This window comes from Cyprinus carpio, chromosome B18 (assembly GCF_018340385.1).
Source record: "Cyprinus carpio isolate SPL01 chromosome B18, ASM1834038v1, whole genome shotgun sequence".
NCBI classification, from domain to species: Eukaryota; Metazoa; Chordata; class Actinopteri; order Cypriniformes; family Cyprinidae; genus Cyprinus; species Cyprinus carpio.
Window position 1 is genome coordinate 22,914,800 of NC_056614.1, and position 23,410 is coordinate 22,938,209.

The window sequence follows — 23,410 nt, forward strand, 5'->3', positions numbered from 1 at the left end:
TAAGTATTTGTTTATGGTTTTAGTTGAAGTTCGCTATAATAACCCTGTTTAGTGCATATGTGCAGTTGAGTTTTGTCAGACATAATACAGGTTTGAGGATGAGTATATCATAATGACGTTCATTTTTAGATAAACTGTCCCTTTAAGACCTTGACATGCTGAGAAAGCCATTCTGCAGCTATCTCACAATGACTTTTTGAGAATCAATCATTAGTAACGATCATTTTCCAGCCATTATAGCACCTCACGGTGTGCCTGAACTCCCATCATTTACACCAGGTCCTGCTTACCTTTGATTAGCTGAATGAAACCAGCTAAAGAAACGACAAGAATGAGAGATGTGCTGATGTGTCCCTCCATCTCATTATAACTAAAACATATGCTGCTGCTACAATTAGATGTTCCTCAGCGCATCGGGATTTGGTTTTGATGACAGAAAGAAAAGAAGAGGGATGACCATATATATATTTATTTAGTTAGTTCGTTGTTATAAATGTAATCATTTATCAAGCATTAGTGTCTTTAACCATATTGCTGTTACTGCTCCTAACAGCACTTTTACCATGGTAAATGAAATGCTTTTGTCTTGATCTGTATTTATCATTTTTCTCTACAGACTCACAAACACAAGTGTTGAGTTCCATGTTAAGAACTCCCGTGGTGGTTGTGGCGTGCCTCATTGGTCGATGAGCTCTCGCTATGAGTGTTTGTGGAGACATAACACCCTCTCGACTCAACAAGCTCTCGTCCTCTCTCTTGGCCGAGTGTGTATGTGTTTGTGTGTGTAAATGATCCTCATGCCGCAAGCATCGCTGAGTAAGACTTTTTCATACCAAAGTAGCCAATCAACATGACCCTGCACTGCAGAGAGGAGAGAGTTTGTTCGTTTGACTTTTCCAAGTCTTTCTCATTACCGGGACCCCTGGAGACCCTGCATGTGGTTTTAGAGAGCAAAGACCTAGCTTGCTGATTTCCAGCGCCTGTCAGCCCACACCGTCAGAGGACTAAAGCTGATCACACTGTTTAGAGCGACAAAATGATAGAAGAAAGTTACTGTATAGATGAATGTCACAGAAACTTGTCCATGTCATCAAAAGAAAATAAAGGAAAATAATAAAATAATATAGTATATAAGTATATATGTGTATATATGTTTATATATGCATAAACACACACACACACACACACACACACACACATAGCCTATATATATAGATATATATATATATATATATATATATATATATATATATATATAGAGAGAGAGAGAGAGAGAGAGAGAGAGAGAGAGAGAGAGAGAGAGATTAATTAATTTATTACATATTAATTTATTTTATAATAATTTGTTATTGAAAGTGTTTGAATATTTGACTTAATTTTCCATTTTTCAAATAGAATTTTCATTGACTATTATTTAGATGCCATTTTAGTCAGCTTAAAACTCACTAATTGATGTGACAAAATACTGACTAAATTTAAAGGATTTGTGTGACAAAAGGCAAGTAAGATAAGATAAAAAGGATAATGATTATGTCAAACTGAACACTAACCATACCATCTGTGAAAAGATCATGTATATACTGAATTGACTATTTATCTGTATTATTTTAATAGCAATTAAGTACATTAATGACCTTTTTTTAAGTGTTCTTGAAAGAATTTAGGAGAGAGAGAGAGAGATTTGTGGAAAGGGGGATTTTATCTGCATATGTTGCCCTCTCTCTCTCTCTCTCTCTCTCTCTCTCTGCAGTAAATCGTGTTCAGTGAACTTATTCATTTGAAGCAGTGCGGTCTTCCTCCGATGATACACAGCATTGTGGATCCGACTCACACCAGTGCATTCAATTTGCCATCAACAACCATTTACCTTTTACACAAACATACATGGCACTCACACATAAACTGTGTTTTTTCCACACAGTTACCTTTTGTGGAACAAAAATATAACTTTTTGTGTTCTCTCTCACACACACTACCCTAATGCAGTAAAAGCCCATTTTTACTGTATTGAATTAGGCCATAAGTAAATTCTGCATAATAAAATGTAGCTCTTTTGGTTTGAACTCTTTTAAATTTTAAAAGTATTAGATTGTTGTGAATTTTTTATATTTGAACCAATGCAGTGAAAGTAACTTTGGCAGAGGTCATATCTTTGCATTATCTTTGGGAGTAGTGGCCAAAAAGCTGTTGCATCTGAATATTTAATTATGTAGGGCGTGAGCAAGGTATGATGGCTTATGGGATAGATGTTGGGCTGTAGTTCTGTTTACAGCTCTTTTTAGTGTTCTTTGTGTTGTTTTGTGTTAAAAAATCCTTATTTTATTGAAGATATTTCTAAACAAAGGAGCAGTACACAAGTACAGATGTTATACAGTACTTATGTACAAGTACTTGGAAGAAAGTTATTTGCTTTTGCTTTTATATGTTTAAATTGGAACTTGTTAAGTTCATTAAATACTAATGAATAAAGAAACAAATTGTATGCAATCTGATATTTGAGACTAAGAGACTTGTAAGTGAGAATATGGTGCTTTTAGTTGTTGTTTGGAGTCCATGAGCCAATCCTCTTACAGGGCTCTGGAGAGCATTAATTGCCCACAGTTAATCACTTAAATTAATCACCACACTAAAGTGGACTTCTTAAAATACTAATAAATGTGATAATCAAATTTTGCAGTATATTGTTGAACTGTTTACTGACAAATTCTTGATCATTATTTGTGGGCAGAGACTGTGACAACACTTTATTTAAAGCCTGTATACTATATAAGAATAATATTTGTAAAGATATGCACTAATCCACTATGCTTAATATAGTAATCAGTATGTTCTTGTGAATAACTGCAACCCCAATTATATATTCATGCTTATTTCTAATTACTTCTTGAAATGGTTTAATGCATAAAAAATGCAGCATTACAGAATTTTCGGTGCATGAGTGCATGATGCCGTGATGTGTTTGTGTGCACCTGCCTGTGTGTGACAGTGATGGACTGTCCCTGTCTCATTCTCCAGATGTGTTTTATATCTCTACTTCACATTTCTCTGGAGGCCTGCTGAAAACCAGCCTGCTTACCAAAGCCCTATTGAGCAAATCCACAGCGTTTACCAGCCAAATAGAGTCATTGTGTGCGGCTGTATGCATATGGCTCCATCAATGCATTGTTAGGAATCTCTCTCTCCTAAACTGATGCCAGTAGAGGCCTGTTATGAATTTCCGCAGGCTAATACTATCAGCATCAGTCCATGAGTTCAGGGAATCACATCGGCACTGCTGCATTGTGGGAGAACTGCCCTGCCGATATGGGCGGGGAGTATTTGGGGACATGTGTGCATGTTAATTATACATAAAAATGCTGGTTTCTGGCTAGATTATGGATGGAGACAAATAGAAGAGGTGTTTGCTTATTGGTAAAGTGATAGTTTTGTTCCAAAACCTGATGCCACCTATGTAGATGGTATTTGCTGAATCAAAGGTTGTGTCAAAAAGTTTGCAGCAAAATTGGCCTCCCCTTTAAGTTTACTTAATTGGTCTATATTCTAAATCAATCCAAATTTGAGATTTTTAATGTTTTTAATTGTAGTCTCTTATGTTCATGTAGGCTGTATTTATTCAATCAAAAATCAATTTTCTAATATTGGTTTCCTACATTAATATACTTTAAAATATAATTTATTTCTGTGACGCAGAGCTGAACTTTCATCAGCCATTACTCCAATGTCACGTGATTAGAATAGAATAGTGATTAGAATTATGATATCGTGAAAAAGTTCATTTTCTTTTGTGACTTATTTCATATATTCTAGATTCATCACATGTGAAGTAAAATATTTAAAAAGTTTTTTTTTGTTTTAATTTTTATGATTAGAGCTTACAGCTCATGAAAGTCAAAAATCCAATATCTCAAAATATTAGAATATTTACATTTGTGATTCATTAAATTACCATCCCTACAGTATAAATTCCAAGTATCTCTTGTTCTTTGAAACCACAATAATGGAGAAGACTGCTGTCTTGGCAGTGGTCCAGAAGACAATCATTGACACCCTCCACAAAGAGGGCAAGTCACAGAAGATCATTACTGAATGGTGTGGCTGTTCACAGAGTGCTGTATCAAAGCATATTAAATGCAAAGTTGACTGGAAGGAAGAAACTGGGTAGGAAAAGGTTCGCAACAGGGATGACCGCAACCTTGAGAATACTGTCATGCAAAAATGATTCAAACACTTGGGAGAGCTTCACAAGGAGTGGACTGAAGCTGAAGTCAGTGCATCAAGAGTCACCACGCTCAGACGTCTTCAGGAAAAGGGCTACCAAGCCACTTCTGAAACAGAAACGACGTCAGAAGCATCTTACCTGGGCTAAGGAGAAAAAGAACTGGACTTTTGTTCAGTCCAAAGTTGTCCAAAGTCCTCTTTCCAGATAAAAGTAAATTTTGCATTTCATTTGGAAATCAAGGTCTGGAGTCTGGAGAGACACAGAATCCAAGCTGCTTGAAGTCCAGTGTGAAGTTTCTGAGGTCAGTGATGAGGGTGCCGTGATGTCTGCTGGTGTTGGTCCATTGTGTTTTATCAAGTCCAAAGTCCATGCAGCCTTCTACCAGGAGATTTTGGAGCACTATATCTTTATACTTTATCTTTATACACTTTATACACATCTGCTGACAAGCTTTACAGAGATGCTGATTCCCTTTTCCAGCAGGACTTTAGCACCTGCCCACAGTGCCAAAACCATTTCCAAGTGGTTTGCTGACCGTGATATTACTGTGCTTGATTGGCCAGCCAACATGCCTGACCTGAACCGCATATGGAATCTATGGGATACTTTCAAGAGAAAGATGAGAAACAGTCGATCCAACAATACAGATGAGCTGAAGGGTTAATAGTGCCTCAGCAGTGCCACAGGCGGATCACTTCCATGCCACACCTCACTGATGCTGGAGTTTGTGCTAAAGGAGCCCCGACCAAGTACTGAGTGCTTAAATGAACATACTTTAAAGAACTAGAACTTTTCTGTTTTGCAAATCCTTTTTTTGATTGATCTTAGGAAATATTCTAATATTTTGAGAAACTGGATTTTTGACTTTCATGAGCTATAAGCTCTAATCACCAAAATTAAAACCTTTGAAATGTTTTACTTTACATGTAATGAAACTAGAATATATGAAAGTTTCACTTTTTGAAATAAGTGACAAAAATAAATTTACTTTTTCATGATATTGTAATTTTGTGAGATTTACCTATGTGTATATGTATATATGTAGCTTTATGAAAATACACATGTAATTTTGAATGCCATTCACTTGGCCCGGCCTAAAAATGTAACTTTGGCTCTGCTTTGATTATAAATTGTTTGTATTGAATTTGTGCTGTCCATAGGTTCTTGTCAGAAAAAAAGAATGTCAGTGTGACGTGCGATGATTGTATTATTGTATTGAAGAGTCAGTTCCATTGATATGTTGAATAGAGGTTTGTCGTTTGGCAGCGGTCTGGTTTTTCCTCTTGTTCTGAGTTTAAATAGAGCTGAATGTGCTCCAGTCGCCTGTCAGCGTGAGCGAAGATAAACACAGAAAAGAGTGATGAAATTTAAGATTGAAAATCAAGAGAAACGACCACAGTGGAGGCTGTTGTTATCCCCGGGAAAACAGAGTGAAACGCAGGCTTAACTTCAGGGGAATTCTACACACAATTACAAGTTTCTGAGACACTTTTCTTTTAATGTTCATGTGTGTGTGTGTATGTGTGTGTTTCAGACTGATGTCCTCTCTCCTCCCCATCTTTGTCTTCTTAATGCTGGGCTCTCTGGTAAAATAAATGCAGTAGACAAGAGTTCAAAGCTGCATTTGATGTCATATTTGCTGAGAGGAGAAGCGAACAAAAGCGCTGAAAGCCTCTCTCACTCCTGCCTTCTCTCTCTGTCCCAGTGGTCTGCTGGTTCTCTGCCTCTAGTAATCATGGTGCTGTAGAAAGGGCAGGAGTTGTGTGTTATTAGTAATGGTGTAGAGGACAAAGACACGGGTGAGAGGCTTTTATTGATACACTGCTTGATTGGACAGTGGGTTCACTCTCAAATCTTCAGTGTTGATTTTGGGGCAAAAGTTAAAAAATGTTATCGACCCAACTTTTGAATGGCGTATTTATTAGGGAATCTTCAGGTTTGCTGTTGCGCATGACTTATCATGTCTCTCCTTTTGTTTCTTCTGCAGAAATGCATGAAGTTTAATGTGGAGTCGCCCATCTGGTTGTCTAAACAACGAATCCTCTGCACACTCAACCAGAGCCTGAAGGATGTGCTAAACTACGGCCTCTTCCAGCCTGCATACAACGGCAAAGCCGGGAAGTTCCTGGATGAGCAGCGAACACTGAAAGAATACCCATTTCCTGCCATCTCTCCTGTCCCATACCTAGAGGTGAGGGTCTTCTCTGACTCATGGAGCAGATTCAAGTCTATTGTGGCCATGCTGTAAATTTCCCATATTGCTTTTCCACTGCCCACCTATGTTCTGCTCAATACCCTTTTTTTTGCCTCCTCTTTCCATATCATCCTCTGATAAGTTGTGTTCTGTGATTGCCCTAGGAGAATGTTACCCATGTGTTTTTAACCCTCTGGAGTCGATTAACGCGTATATGCGTTTTGGGGTATTTTCTCCTGATAACCCCGAAAAGAACTTAAATTACACTTTCAGTTTTGATTGTACAGATAAGTGCAATACATCAATCGAATCTGTAAAGGGTCTACTTTTTTTTTTTGTATACAGACATAATAACAACAAAACTTTGTGCACTTATAAAATAAAAGATAACAAACAAGGAGTGCTGTCTGCAGCCTTTGTCTGCGCTGATCTTCAGATACAAATGCGTCATTAAAATGAACTGTAACTCAGTGAATACTCAACGAAGAGACATGAGAGAGATATCTATAGAAAGCCTGACATGTCTACTTTTAAAACTGAACAAGTGCTGCTGAAAACAACAAATATTCTGTGATAAAGTAATCCATATGAAAAACGCGATGTCCGTTTTTCACGTCTCCCTTCATTATCTTCTAATGCGACCACGCCCCCCCCGCCGAGCGCGCTTTTGAGATTCAAATGTTTCACTGAAGCGCGCGGCTTTTGAATACGCCCACACAACAGAAGACAACGCAGCGAGACTGTTCTTCAAGTTTTTATTATTTTACTGTTTGCTTCGCAATGAGAGGAATAAAACATAATTCACCCCAAAAAGATGTGATGTGTGGTTGAGGATTTGAGATTTGGATTTCCTCAGAAAAAAAGAATGAAGCACTTTATTCAGCAGAGATCATAAACAAGAGTAAGTCTCTTTTTATTTATTTATATAATTGTACTAGTTTTCACATAACGTGTAAACATTTTACTAGTTAGACTTTTTCCAAAGACTTTTTGCAAAAAAAAAATCCTGACTAAATGTATAATCAAGTGAAATATTATGAAGTTTCAATAACAATATACACTACTATACCATTCAAAAGCTTGATGTAAATAATATAAATGTAACAATAAATGTAACTGTAACAAATGTAACAATCATTGCTGTTCTTTCAATTTATCCCCCCTAAAAAAACCTAAAAAAAATATTCTCAGCTCTTTTCAACATTAATAATAATAATAATAATAATAATAATAATAATAATAATAATAATGATAATAATAACAATAAATGTTGTTTTTTTTGTAGAAAATAAGATTGTTAAAAGGATTTCTGAAGGATTGTGTGACTGGAGTAATGATGCAAAAAATTCAGTTTGAAAGTCAGCTTTGATTTTTCCTAATAAACTGTTTAACTGCACTCACAAGTGAATATTAAATTATGTTGTGGGATAATTAAATATATTCTAAATAAACTACAAACATAAAATTATATACATTTATTTTGTCCTCACATTCTTTCTTGTAACTCATCCCTCTCAGTGACACAGCTGAGTGAATGGCTCATTATGCAGGTCTTTGTCTTCTCAGGTGTGAATTCATGATAGTTGACGCCTACTCGCATATGACTTTTACCAACAAAAAGTGTCTTAGAAAATTTAAAACAATATATTGTTTTCTGTAAGTGAGTAAACAAGATGATTTTCACATCATTTAGAAAAAAAAAATTCTAGGCTACAAGCTCCAGTTCTCAAAATTCCTGGGAACCAATTTTCTGTATGTGTTTTATTGCCTTATTCAAGTGATTTAACATTTTTAGTTTTTTCCCTAACCACGCATAACATTTTTTTTCTCAAAAACACAATCATGTACATACATGCTGCTCACATATTATTATAGCCTAGTTTGTGCTGATTACAGTGAGATTACACTTTAGCCATTTAGATATTTATAAGAAACTGAAAAAAGCACAAATGTCAGGGCATGACAAAACTTCTCCAGGCCCCAAAAATACCCTTAGACTCCAGAGGGTTAAAGCAAAGTTAACTAATGGGACACTGCAGTGAAGTTACCTAAAAATGTATGTGGTTACATTGAAATATATATATACTGGTAAGGATGTATAATTGAGAATACTAAGTAGATGAAGCCCTATTTAGAGGGTCACACCCCCAAATCCCACCATAATTCACACCGGGGTTTTGACACTCAATATGCGTGCCAATAAAATAAAAGCTTGGCTTGCTTACAGTGTATTCAGCAGATCTAATTTTGGCACTCTGCCTTCCTGAGTATATCTCCATTGTTCTGTCCTCTTCTGTCAGCCTGTGTGGTCAGGCGTACTCAGATTGTCATTTCACCTGATTTATCATTCCAATTTTGACTTTTGGGGTCTGTGGAGAAAAGAGCATTTGAGAGGAAGAGAGAGCAAACAAGAGTCAGCTTCTGAAAAATGGCCTCTCCATGTTTCTGCTGTGAGCAGGTAAATGACAGAAAGAAATCATTGTCTTTATGCAGTTAGGCTCTTTCTGAATGTGTTGCTGAATTTGGAGCTGTACAAAATTTATTATGAATGTCTCCTAGGTGCCATAAACCATGACAAGCATGAATTAATGTCTCAACCCGTTTGGCATCAGTTAAAGACACACACACACCTGTATTAGCTTCTAAATATGTTTTACTCTGTTATAGACTTACTGACATAACCTACAAATCCTACAATCAGCCAGCGCAACACTGGGTCATATTTGTTTTCAATGAATGTGAAAATCTATCTATCTATCTATCTATCTATCTATCTATCTATCTATCTGTCTCTGTCGTTTGTTCATTCCATCCATCCATCCGTCCGTCCATCCATCCATCCATCCATCCATCCATCCATCCATCCATCCATCTATTCTGATTCTGAAGGTGGATTAGATCACAAAATCCAAGCTTGGTTTTGATCTACATCAAATGGTCAGTTGTGTGTAGTTCAAAGCATTTTAGAACTTATTAAAACTTTTTGGAGAGAATGCAAAAGCAATGACATATATTTTTTCCATCTCATATTTTTTCCCCGTTACCATGTCCCTTTAGGTTTTCTGTAGAGCACTACTAATCCAGATTTGGTAATCTGATAAACTTTGTTTCTGGATCATTGTGATCCAAAATCCAATTTTGCTTTGAAAAACCAGCAGAAAAGTAAAATGGATTACCTGATCCTGCATAGCGAATTTCCAAATCCAGATTAAGCTTTCTGAAAAACTGGCCTCAAGAGACCAACAAAACTAATTAGAACATTGACCATGTGACCATCACAAAGACCATGTGTACATAAAGATTATTATGTCATAAATGTTTAAATGGTTCAATTATAACATTATACACAGTATATCAGACCCAATGTCTAATAAATAGTGAAACTGTTAAACGTGAGCGATATACCACGTGTGTTTGAGAACAGAAGAAGCATTGTGTTTGTGTGTGTTTCATCATTCCCCAAAGCAACCCGCTGCACGTGAACAGTCCACAGTCATTTATTGTGCTCACATTGCTCCTGGCAAAGCATTGGCATGCTTCATACAGCTCAGACCCGTTGTGATAGTTCAGGCACCATCACTGCACAGCAGACGTTCCATCGACACACTAGCAGGTCTATAGATCTGTCACACGCTGGCCTGACAAACACAAATCCCATAGTGAACAGAGCCCGCCTGGGTTTGCTTGATAGACTCATAGATGGACAGATAGAGCACACTGTAACACAGAGATGTGAATGGTCAGATCCCAGCAGAGGAGAGGGATTGCGCTGTGGGCGTCTGCGAGGCCCTGCACTCTTCACGGGCATGTGGTTTTGTGTACAGCGCTCGCTTCTGCAGCTCCAAGTCATGGCTGTTTCGCAGTGATGTTTTGCAGTATGGTGTTATAGTTGGTGTCATGTTTTGGGATTGATGGCGCTGAGGTGCAGGACAGAGGAATTCTGGGTAGTGCTGAGAATTATAGTGTCGGCTCGCTTGCACTGCTACTGCCCAGAGCCAGAGAGACGCGTAGCGCAGCAGCGGGATCCTGTGGTGAGTTCTGAGCGTGTAAGATCTATTCACTCTTGTTGTTTGTGAGTTTTTGACCTGTTTTCCGTTTGATCATGACATTCTGACTCTGTTGTTCCTGAGGCGTTTGTTAATGGCCTTGAGTTTGACAGCAATACATTACTTTGAGTTTCCAGTCTGCCTCTCAGTTTTCTTCAACTTTGCTGTTGTTGTCATGGTTGAAATGTTTTTCTCATAACTCAAGAAGAGTTTTTGTCTCATCAGTTTTCTTGGAATTTAAAGCAATAGTTCACATAAAAATGAAAATTCCATCATTATTTACTCACCCTCAAACCTCAACGTTTATGACATAGACTGAAATTTAAGTCATCATTCAGTGAAATCCAAACATCCATCCCAGCTCTTCTCAACACATTAATGAAAGTAGAAGACCAGTGAACAGTGGCTTTTGGTTTGTTCCTAGCACAGCTAGCATATAGATTCAAAGTTCTGGGAAATATAGCGTATTAATTGTATGGTCTAATTTTATGGTGCCTTTATGTCCTTTTTAAAGCCAAATGATGACTGACTTACACATTTATGGGTGAACTGTCCCTTTAAGGCCGAAGTGTGTTATTTGTTTTGATGTTTTTTTAAACACTGAAATTTGAACTTTAGAATATTTTAGGTCATTATTCTATGATAATTTTAAAAATTGTTGTCTATTTTTGTGTGAACTTTACACTTTCTGGACCCACATCAGGAAATCTGATCAAAAATCTAATTCACTTCTCTTTTGTCAGCAAGACAATATAAGAATAATGTATTCATTTTATGTGTTATTGTAATTTTTTTCTCCCTAAATGTGTTGAAGTGTTTCGAGAGACTCCTGTTGTCTTGCTCCTCATGCAGTTCTCCTCGTTTGCATCGTGTTTGGACTGAATGTGCAGTTTGTTGATTCACAGCAGGTTCTCTGTTAGAGGACTGTGTGATCCTGAGCGCAGCTGTAATGGAGATGTGCAGATGTTTTAGCAGCTCACAGTTATGATTAAAGCAGTTCACACTCAAACTGAGTCTGACTCCCTCCACTTCACAGATTCAGCAAACATGACAGTCACTGAGGAATGTTAGTGTGTGCACTTCAATGAAGACTAAAATTGTGATAGTCCATAGTGATGTAAACCTAATCAGTGCTGTGTTTTTGGTTTTGGCAGTTTCGCTACAAGAGGCGAGTGTATACACAGACACACCTGGATGAAAAACAGCTGTCGAAGCTTCACACTAAGGTAAGACAGGAGTGTTAGCCACTTCCTTTACCCACAATGCATCTGGCTGATCTGCTTTCACTACAGACACACATTTTTTAAAAGTTCAGTGGCTACTAAATTCCTCAGTGTTATGATTCAGGTTGACATTAAGGTGGCGAAACATGGCACCTGTTACTTTTCTCAGCACTGGACCGATCAGAGATTACATGATGGAGATTTTATAGAGAATTTTAATTTATTCTTCAGAGGGGAACCATTCTAATTAATAGATTTAAATCATTTAGTTTTTTGTTGTACCAGTGTCTAAAATTAGACTTCATCAATGTCATTATTCAGGTTTAAATTAAGATTTTGTCGCATGGTGTCTGTTACTTTTCTCAGCGATGGAGCAATCAGGGATTACATAATGGGGATTTTTTTTTAAAAGTAATTTCATAGTGATTTCTGTGGTAAATTTCTTCAGGAAAAAAATAATTCTAATTAATGCATTTTAAATAAAAAATGTGCTTTTTAGTTGTGCCAGTATCTCAAATTAGACATCCTGGGATGAAAATGACAACCCTATGTAGTATTTGGTTTTCTAAGCCACCTAGTGCCCTGCAGAGGAAGTTTGTGCCTTGTAGAAAACAGTTATTAGCTAGCCTAATGGTTCCTGGAATGCTAAAGATGTTGAGGTGTCATTGAGCTGTTTAGGTAGATGATGATGATGATGATGATGATGACGACGGTAATCATGAGAAGTATGAAGCTCTGGAAGAGTTTACATGACCCTAACCTCCTCTGCTCTTCACAGATCAACAACACTTCTCATAAACACACACCGTGATGCGTTGCAATTACCCGCCAGTCCAATCAACTCCCCTCTCATCATGCTAATGCTGCTGTTTTTGGCCCGTCTGGCCTCCACGAACGAGATCTCCTCTCATCTCTCCTGGAGAGTCAGAGTTATGGCCTAAATCAAAATGAGCCATTAGCGCAATAAATGGAAATCAATGTTGGCTTCGTACCAATTTCGGCATCATCATGTCAGTTTGAATCCTCTATTCCATTCAATTAGACGAAAGCCTTTCTTTAGATGACGGCGATAATACCACACGTCTGACAGCGTTACCCTGTGTGACCGTATTACTGCGGTCAATGAAACGAAAAAAGTCAGAATCAATGAATAATCCACACTAGTGTTTATTAAAGGGTTAGTTCCCCAATTCCCCCTAAAATTTAAATTCTGTCAGCATTTGTTCACAGTTATGTCATTCTAATGATTTTTTTTTTATTATTCACTGGAATACAAGTGGACATTTTTAGCAGAATATTCACGGTGCCCTTTTGTATGAAAGTGGATCTTGATATTGTAAGCACTATAGACACTGAGGGCACAAATATTCAGATTGGAGCTTGAACAATATGGGTTTTCCAATTCTTTTATAATTTTGTCTTGAATATTAGTTTGCATTTTTTGCTCTCAAGCTCCAAAAATTATAAATATGTATCATGAAAGCACCATTAAAATGTTCTGTAGTCTTCTGAAGCCATGTGATAGCTTTGTATGAGGAACAGACCAGAATTTAAGTTGTTATTTACTGATAATCCTTGAAACTTTTCTTTAAAGCTTGGTTTGGATACAATTTACAAATTAATTAATTTGGATGGTTCATTTTAAGAAACCTGTTCAAATTCTTCTGTCACGTAAACAGTCATTTTAATAGCAAAATTTTGTGTGTGTGTGTCTTAAATTTACACAAATTTTCCTGTTGAAAAGTTCTTTAAAAGTTTGTGTTTCCTTTTGGGGTTTGTGATTGTTGTTTTGTAGAACTCTTCTTCAGTTGTCCATAGAAAAAAATGGAAGTAAACTGTGTTTTGGGCCCCTTGGGATGGACTGAATATATATTGCACCATAATATAAGAAAAGTTACAAATGGTTTGTGAGAAAATTTGACTGAATCACTAAAAATATATATTTTTTGAAAGAGTCAGACTTTCTGAAGAATCAGACATCACTATTTGTTTTTGGTTTGTAATTGTTCAGTGTGGCACAGTGATATTTGAGGATTGTGTGTGAGAATTTGGAGCGGGCATATTCCTTAGCATTCTTTAAGTGGTGCCTACACTGATTTCTCTTCCAATTTGTCCAGGCCATCATGGTTCACTGTTGCATTTCTGTCATTATGGTTTTGTTGTTGTTAAATTGTGGGGGGGTTTTGACGGCCCGTGCCATTTATCTGCTGGACTACGCCATCTCCTGTTCATACTGGGGGCCGGTGTACTGACCTCTCCTGATGGGTGCACACTCAGATGATCGAACATCTACAAATGCACGTGCCTGCACATGCTCACAATCCCACACACATATGAACTGTCAATTTGTGGCACAGCCGTGTGTGCAGTGGTGTGTGTTCAGGTCAAGCATTAGCCTAGTTTTCAGTCATTCACTCTGTTCTTACTGAGCCAAGATGAAACCTAATGCACTGAATGTGTGTTTAGTGAAGCCTGGAGGTCAGAGATGGTCATATGACTGACGGTAGAAAGACGTCTTTCTTTAGCAGAGACAAGAAGCCCTCAGTGCTGAAGCAGCTGATGTTAATGTGGAAATGAGAAGTTATCATTGCATTACTGAGCTCATAAAGATGCGTACAGCTTGACCCTGGCCAGCCCCTTCACAGTGTCACCTGAGCTGCATTACAGAGCTGGCAGGACACACTGCAGGCCCAGCTGTGTGTTAGCAAGTTCTGCTCTCCAGAGAACGAGATGAGGAGGAGAGGAAGAGAACTAGAGCGTGTAGACAACATCCTCCTGATGCACACAAACACATGCGCATTTGCATCTATCTATCTATCTATCTATCTATCTGTCTATCTATCTGTCTATCTATCTATCTATCTATCTATCTATCTATCTATCTATCTATCTATCTATCTATCTATCTATCTATCTATCTATCTATCTGTCTATCTGTCTGTCGATCTATCTGTCTGTCTGTACTTCTGTCTGTCCGTCCGTCCGTCCGTCCGTCCGTCCGTCCGTCCGTCCGTTGTATCTGTCTGTCTATCATTCTGTCTGTCATTATGTCTATCTTGGCACTATGTTTTGACTCACTAAAGAATCAGTTCATAAGAGTCAATTGTTTGTGAATTGGACAACACTGGTGACACTATGTAGGTTGCTGTTGTGTGCAGCCTGTGAGAACAATAGAAAGATGTGATTGATTTCCATTATTTTTTTATTACAGACCCTTCTTATCTGTATTTCATTCATTCATATTTATTAAACTCATTCATACATTCCATAGCTCACTCATCCACTAACTCATTTTTCACTGTCTGTATAAACTGAAGGGTGTTGTACTGGCGAGTGTGTTGAATTTTAAAATCTGATATCTGAACTGCTTCTTTCTGTCTCACTGACATTCACCCCCATTCCTCTCAGACTGTGTGTGTGTGTGAGAGATACTAAAGTCTCTGTATCCACCCTGAGCTAGTACAGGTTTGGAGCTGCTTGTTTGGAGAAACGTGTTCTGGCTGCTAACTCGTGTCAGTGTACAGGGCCAGTGTATATCTGTCTTGCACATACATTCATTCTTTTCTTGTTAAAAGTAAATGTGGCATGTTTGACTTGTGCTCTCTGCCTCCTCTTTATCTGATTCAATCTCTCAATATCTCTCTACACATCAATCCCTCATTCCTGATCTCCAGTCATCTTCCCTTTGACTTCCACCTTACTCTTCTCCTGCCACACCTGAGGAAGCTCATTACTGACAGTCAACCTCCAGTGCAGAACACTCCACTGACTCATCCCGCCATCAGACAGACGGAGAGAATCTCTTATATATTCTGTGTCTGTCCTCTTAGCCCAAAAGACGCACGGTTTCATTTGATTGTGTGTGTTGTGACACATAAAGCAGCTTCGTTTTCTGAACCAGTGGTTGTCAACTGATGGATCGTGACCCAAAATTGGGTCTGCAAATTGCACAGAAAAACGAATGCTAAATGGAAATAATTAAGTGCTATTTAACCAACCTTATCATTGTGCTTAGTTAGGGTTATAAAAATAGTAATAAAACTTTTAAATGGGAGGTGAGAACACTTAGTGTATGTTTTGACATTGATGTCAAAGGTTGCGCATCCAATTAAAGTCTATAGTACATTGGTGCCTGCCCATTTTTACAGAGTTACTGTATGAGCAATGAACCAAACCAACCACATACAAAATCACAACATTGCAAACTTGTATTTAAACCAAAAAAGTATTTGAAAATCGTACAAAAAGGCAACATTGTGAATTTAATGACTTTACTAAGGAGAAGTGGGTCAGTGGTAGAGCATTGCATTAGCAGCGCAAAAGGTTGTGGGTTCAATTCCCAGGGAACACATGTTAGGTAAAATATGTTAGCCTGAATGCATTGTAAGTCACTTTGGATAAAAGTGTCTGCTAAATGCATAAATGGAAACGGAAGAGCTGCAATCCCATGAAGTGTTCCAAATGACATAATTGAATAGCAGACTATACATATGTATATAGAAAGAAAATATTTTCTGTTTATTGCAATATATTGTTTTAGAGTGTAGGGAGAATTTTTATTGGTGGAGATTTCTTTACAGAATCATGGGTGTCATGCAGTTATTTTTTAGATATATTGAAATAATGAAAAGCCTACTATCGATAAAGGTTTATAAATTATTATAAAAAATCCTCCTATGGAGAAAATGAATGGGATTTCTCCATCTGGAATCCAACTAATATTTTATCATTTTCATCTGTCACCTGGTAGAAGCCAGATAAATTAAACAGATGCTAACCATGAAACAAACAAAACTGAAATGATATTAAGAAATCAAAATTGTCAAATTTCCTGTTCAGTCTGTGTCATAATTAGTGTCATAATAAATTTAGCAAATTGTTGGACCTATTAAGTTCATAGTAATATTATTACTTTTTAATTTTTGATTTTAAGGACTTTTTGTTTGCGCAAAACCAGTTTAGAATTACTGTGCTAAACTCTGTTCGAGTTATGATTATTATCGTTGGATGTCTGTCATTTCATCTAGTGATTCAGATGGGATTAGGATCTATTTCTCATTTGTCTAATACTTAGATGCAGATATTTTTGCAGTTTCTTGATTGGACTTTCCATATTGATTTCATTTTCATGTCAGATGGGATTTTAGCAGTGTGTGAACCACCAACTGCTATGTTTTGTCAGTAAGGTTTAAATCCACAGTGAAGGTGCACCAGGCAGTCAGATTTGCACACAATAAGAAATTTAGCCTTCATTACAGAATTTGACAGCTTAGATGAGGTGAAGCATTGTGACAACAACAAACATTTCTATCCAGACAGAACTAGATTTCTCAGAGGATGCCTGAGTTAACTGCAGAAAGTAGGTAATTTGTTATTTACACCGACATGTTCGATTCAAACAGGATTGAAATGACAAAGTGTGTTTGTGAAACACAACTTTACTGACCTTAGGGAACTAGTCTGTTTCAATAGGGCTATAGTTTCTTTCAGAATGAGTTTCCCACACAGAAATAAACAATATAAGACATGGAGCATATTGATACTGTGTTTGAATGATATTACAGACCTGCTAACAGCAGCAAGAGAAGAGAGCAGCCTCATATGAGTGTGCGTTTTGGCTTTTGTGTTTTTTTCTCTTGTAACACACCTTGAATGCAGTGTGTGTGTGTGTGAGAGAGAGAGAGAGAGAGAGAGAGAGTAAAGCAGACTGCAGCAATTGCCTGACCCTGTGTGCATGCTTATTAAATATATCATAGGCAAATATCAGAGATTAACTAGTTTCTTATCCTTTCTTCATTCCTTCTTTACTTCTTTCACTGAAAAGCTGCATATTTCCTTCTTTCCTTCCTTTCTTCTTTACTTGTTTCCTTCCTTCCTTCATAGGAAAGCTTAAAATCCCTTCCTTCCTTCCTTTTTCCGTCCTTTCTTTCTTGATTCATACCTTCCTTCCTTCTAAGAAAAGGTTTCTTTCTTTCTTTCTTTTTCTTTCTTTTTCTTTCTTTCTTTCTTTCTTTCTTTCTTTCTTTCTTTCTCAGAAAGCTGTCTTTAAATTCCTTCCTTCTTTCCTTCTTTCTCTGAAAAATTCCTTTAAATTCCTTAATTTCTTCCTTTCTCTATAGACACCCTGGCTGATATATTGTTGTATCACTACTGTTTCCAAGCAGTCTGAATACACAATAATTTAATCAACCAATCACACGTCCCGCCTCAGACATCAAAGAGTAGAGAGAAAAGCATTACCACTCTGGTTTTCGGGTGGCCTATCACGTTAAGCTGGAGGCGGGGCTTCATGTAGTCACAGTCGTATCTGTTCTGGTCAATGAGCATGCTGCAGTCGACTGCATAGTGTGTGTGTGTGTGTTTTCAGAACGTGGATTCATTTCAGCACTGCTCTCTGTGGGACACACACAGTCAGCGCAAACTAATGAGTGTGAATGAATAAACGTGAGCTTTTTCCTTACTGGCTCAACCCCAAATGGTCTCCCCCTCCCCTCCTCAAAACTACCGCCACATCTTCCCCTTATCCTCCTTTTCTCCTCCCTCTCTCCCTCCCGTTCCCTCCCCGTCACCGCATTCAGCAAAATCAGCCCTTCATCACACGCCAGACACTAGCTTGTGTGTGCGTGTGCAAGAGAGAGAGAGTGTGAGCGAGCAGCACTCCGGCGAGACGTGAGTGTGTGGAGAGAGAGAGAGAGAGAGAGAGAGGGGACAAGGAGGAGAAGACAGGGCGATAGGTGAGAGGGCATGTGGTGGATGAGTGTGTGATGAGAGGAGATGGGGGGAGCGCTCGGACGGAGAGATGGCAGAGAGCGGAGGAACAGGAAGCTGCGCAAGGACGCCAAGAAGTCCAAAATCAACAGTAAGGTATCCCGTTCTCGCTCTGACACTTCTCTATGTGTCTGTCTCTTCTCGTCTGTCTTGTTTAGATTGTGTAAGAGCGTGTGTGTGTGTGTGTTTGTTGCATTGCATTCCATCAGTGTTTGTATGAGGATAATAGCAGAGTAACTTCCCTTTGAATGTGTGAGACAGTTTGGTACAGATAGACAGAACTGGCCCCAGGCTCAATAATAAGGATTTTCTTCTGCTGTCGTTGTTCATTTAATGGTCAGATTTCATTGCAACGCTGGGACAGGTGTAAATTCATACACACAGTTTTGCCTGCATACTGTGTGAAATGTAACTGTTTGCTCATCAGTTTGAAGTCATTCTTGAAATTTTGACACATCCTATTCTGTGGAATTAATTGAGATAATGTTACCAAATCCAATCCTTTTTTTTTAAATTATTATTATTTAGATATATTTGCTCCAGGATTGTTACCAATTTAGGTGTGCACCGACCAGCGACAATCTCCACAAGAACCATACAAATCAACACAATTTGCTAAAACAATTTGACCATTTAACATACAGTTTGTTCAAATTAATGATGTACAATATATCTGTACCATATTGGTTGATATAATATTGTTTTTTTTTTTGTTGTTGTTTTTTTGGTATATCAGCCAATATTGGATGTTTAATAGTGCATGGTTATTAATCCTATTTTTACATTTGGATTTACATTATCTATGTCGTTCTATAATACTCAGTTTGTAAGTAAAAAATATTTCATTTTAAATATTTTATTTATTAAAAATATTTTTATTATAATATTTTAACAACACTCTTAAATGTAATATTTAGCAAAACTCAAAATAAGTATCCAATTTTATTTTGTACACTCTAATGTTGAGATGCCAAAATCTACTTATAGAATCTGTAATTGGTTTTATTTTTTTGTATTTTATTTATATTTATTTATATTTATTTAGACAAAATGCACTTTTAAATATTTAGTATTTATCATTATACCACAATACATTATATTATTATTTATCACCAACCATAACGTGAAAATAATTACCAGCTTGCTGTCATTACTTTTTATCAGTGTTTTAGCATTTTTACTAATTATCAGTCTTACTTTTATATAAATTATTATTATTTTTTTAATTAATTAATTTTTAATTTGTTAATTTGTGCTTTTGTCATTGATATTAGTTTTTTATATTTCTTTTTGGCTTTTTGGCTTTTTTCAATTAATTTTTTTATGACTTTCAGTTTTAGTCATTTTATAATTTCAGTGTAAACTTATTTGTCAAGGCAACATTTCTAATTGTTTTAAGTTTAAGTGTTTTTCATGTAAAATATATATTTTATTTCAGGTTCATTTCATTTACAATTTTAACAGTTTTAGATTTAGTTAGCATTAACTGCACCGCAGCTTATTGTATTGGCCAGAATGTTAATATCGGTGCATCCTTAGTTCAAATATATCTGGTTGCAAATCCAAACGTTTGCATAATGTAAAAACCATGCTGTATATGATCAATGGACACAGGATAGGGCAAGCTTTGTTAACAGGCCTGAAAGTCTCTCACACTGAGTTCAGGGCATCAAACCATCCTTAAACCTTCCTTTCACTCCCAAACACTCTTTTATCAGCATGTGTTCAGTGTTACATAAAATGCCAAGACAGCAGTGGAGCTGGAGTGGAGCTGGAGTGTAACTGCGTGTGAGTGTTTAAGGTGTGAACAAGAACGATTCAAGCGTTGGAGTTAACAGCATCAAGCATTTCCAGTGTATTCTCCTATTTTATGCTGTTTTCGTTCTTGCTTGCTCGTCCTTTGAATGCCATGCCTGGAATTCTGATTGCGTGTGGTACCTGCGCGTGGATTTGACAGCGTGCTGATCCGCGGTCTTGACAAAGATGAGACAGGCTGTGATGCGTAATCTCTTGATCCTGTGAAGAGACTGATGGGAGATTTAACAAAGCCTCGGAGTGGCAGCCGCTTGCACGATGGCACGATCAGACAGAGTGTGGAGTGTGTAGTCAGTCAGAGATGACAGATATGGGAAAGCAGTACTGGAATGTTTGGGAGACTCTTTCCTTTAGGCACATGAGGCGAATGGGTCTTCTTCCCACTCTTTTTATACTGATGATTCCATACAGTACAGATCACCTTTACACCTCATATTAGCTTGGGTTTTGGGTGACTGGATCACAATCTTGATGTAATGTAATGTACAAGCAATAGTTCATTGTGGCATTGTTGAGATCGCTTCTGAAAGTCTAGAAAAGAGACATATGTGAGATTACAAAGATGTTTAGTTTGAGAAGCAGTTGCTTTAGGCAAATATCTCCATTTAATCTTATTTTAATCTCATTGCTGTCTTATGAAAATGAAATATGTGTAGTTTGTGACATGTATGTTAGAGTGGATGGGGTTTAAAATAAACTTGTTTTGAGTTTTCAGTTGTTATCAAATGGTCTTGTGGTGGTTAAACGTGGTTAAAGGTTGCTGGTTTCAGAAGGACTGACCCTGTTATGCGCCACTTTAATGAAATCATCTGCTAAATGATTACTAAGATTATTAAGAGTATACATGTTAATATTATATATTAAAGGTTATAAAGTGGAAGAAATAGTTGTATGGTTAAATTCTGTTTAATTCTTTTGAAGTGCTTTTGAAAAACCATGCATGTGAGTTTGAATAGCGTCCCATCCACTGAACTGTCCCGGGAATCTTTTATCGGTCCTGCCCTGCGGCTGACCATTACACAACCTAATTAAACCAGAGTGAGGTCCAGTACAGCCACAGAGTACTTAAACATCAGCTGCTCTTAACACACACTCACACAGGGCTTTATTTCATCAGAAGTACTTAACCATTTAGAATCACTCATACACTGATATACTGTATTCATAACAGCTAGTCTATGAAGCATCCATCCATCGTTATACAGCTTCAACAATTCAGGAGACATGCAGGATACATCTTGCAGTGTTTAATGGAAAATACTTCATACATTAATTATCAAATTACTGCTGAAAAGGAGCAGCACTAAACATTCGGTGCACATAATAGCTGCTGTTTGACAGTCGCTTAAAGTCTAATGGAATTAACTGTCATCTTACATTGACAGTTATTACTTATTAATGAAATAATATAAAAATAAAGTTGTGCGACTATCTATCTATCTATCTATCTATCTATCTATCTATCTATCTATCTATCTATCTATCTATCTATCTATCTATCTATCTATCGTTTTATCTGTTATTCTGTCTCTCCATTCATCCATCCATCTATCCATCCATCCATCCATCCACTTTTTCCATCAATCCTTCTATAGTTCTAACATTTTATCTGTCGTTCCATCTGTTTATCAATCAATTCATTCATTGTTCCCTCCATCCATGGTTCCATAAATCCATCCATCGTACCAAAATTTTATCTGTTGTTCTGTCTGTCCATTCATCCATCTACTCATCCATCATTCTGTCATTTTTTCTGTCATTCTGTCCGTCCATCCATCCATGCATCCATCAATCCATCTATCTCTCTAATGTTACTAATGTAATAAAGTTCTAATGTAATCTGGTGTTCCGTCTGTCTGTTCATCCATCCATCCATTCATTCATCATTCTATCATTTCATCTGTCATTCTGTCCTTTTATCCATCCATCAGTCTATCCACCCAGTCTTTCATCCATGCACACATCCATTGTTCCATCCATCCATGTTTCCTTAAACATGTTCCAACACTTTATTTGTCGTTCTGTCTGTCCATCCATCATTCTGTTGTTTTATCTGTCAATCCATCCATCCACATTCTAACGTTTTGTCTATCGTTCTGTCTGTCTGCTGTTCAACATATATCCATGTTATGTTCATTACTGAGTAATTTTCATAATTGCTATTTTTGAGATCACCCAGGTCTTCAGAATGATGGTTGTGTAACTAACAGGTCCAGTGTCCTCAGACTGCTCATACTATATATCTGTCCATTTTGTGAAACAGATGGATATGATACAGTGGGCACAACATGTATTCCATTTTTTCATTATGTTTACTTTAATGCAAGTCACTTTTGATGCACAATGCAAATGTAACCTTCACACAGCTGGAATTGTTTTGTAACGTTAATATGACATCAAAACGGCAGGCATGATGTACAAGATGCATTTTAAAGAGCATGCATGCTGCTACCTAAAATCAGACCACCATAACATACAGTATAAGGATGTGCTTTTTTCCTTATGGCTGCTCATATATCTTCCACCACAAATACATCACATTTAAAGGTCTTTTTCTCTTTTTCAGACTACAAGAAATAAAATTCAATACTGTAAATTAAGATCATGCATGGTTTGTTGAGAGTAACTGGAGGATACAGCAGTTATTTATGCATTAGGAACTTTTTGCACGTTTGACGTGTTTTACTTAATGTTATGATAGACTAAAAGACTTCGAATACTGTGTGCGAAGTGTATGGGCTAGTTTTATGATACTTTTATGGCCTTTTTTTAAAGTTTGAAACCAGCTCCCATTGAAAATGGTGATCAGTACTTTTTGTAATTCACAGAAGAAAGAAAATCATAGAGGTTTGGAACAACACAAGAGTGAGTAAATAATGACAAAATGTTAATTTTTAGGTTTTTTATGTCAGTCCTGTCATTGCTTATTGAATTGACTGAAACCAATACATAAGAGCACTGTCTTTCTTTCTCTGTGCAGCAGTCAGAGGTTAATGGGCCAGTTGTTCATCCATAAACTGCACCTATGAGAGCTTAAACTACTCTTCTTCTCAGCTGTGGACAGAGAGACATATTATGTGGAGTCTGAGTGAGAGATTGTAAGTTTGTCACCATTTTTTGTTACCAAGAGGACTCGCTCCTGAAG

General features: G+C 37.2%; 1 protein-coding gene across 14 annotated transcripts in view; it reads left to right on the forward strand.

Annotated features, from left to right (window-relative positions):
* LOC109055058 (SH3 and multiple ankyrin repeat domains protein 3-like) overlaps positions 1–23,410 on the forward strand; it is a 171,963-nt gene that overhangs the window by 22,585 nt on the left and 125,968 nt on the right. For 12 of the 14 annotated variants that reach the window (XR_006157143.1, XR_006157141.1, XR_006157140.1 and 9 more), the window contains exons 2-3: positions 6,207–6,410; positions 11,614–11,685. Coding sequence is in view for 10 of the 14 variants with exons in the window: in XM_042744420.1 (XP_042600354.1) it covers positions 6,207–6,410; positions 11,614–11,685 (276 nt within the window). In the remaining 4 variants the exon portion in view is untranslated. Of the gene's footprint in view, positions 1–6,206; positions 6,411–11,613; positions 11,686–17,858; positions 18,547–23,410 lie in introns of those variants that run through there. The other 2 variants (XM_042744425.1, XM_042744429.1) reach the window with 2 other exon arrangements.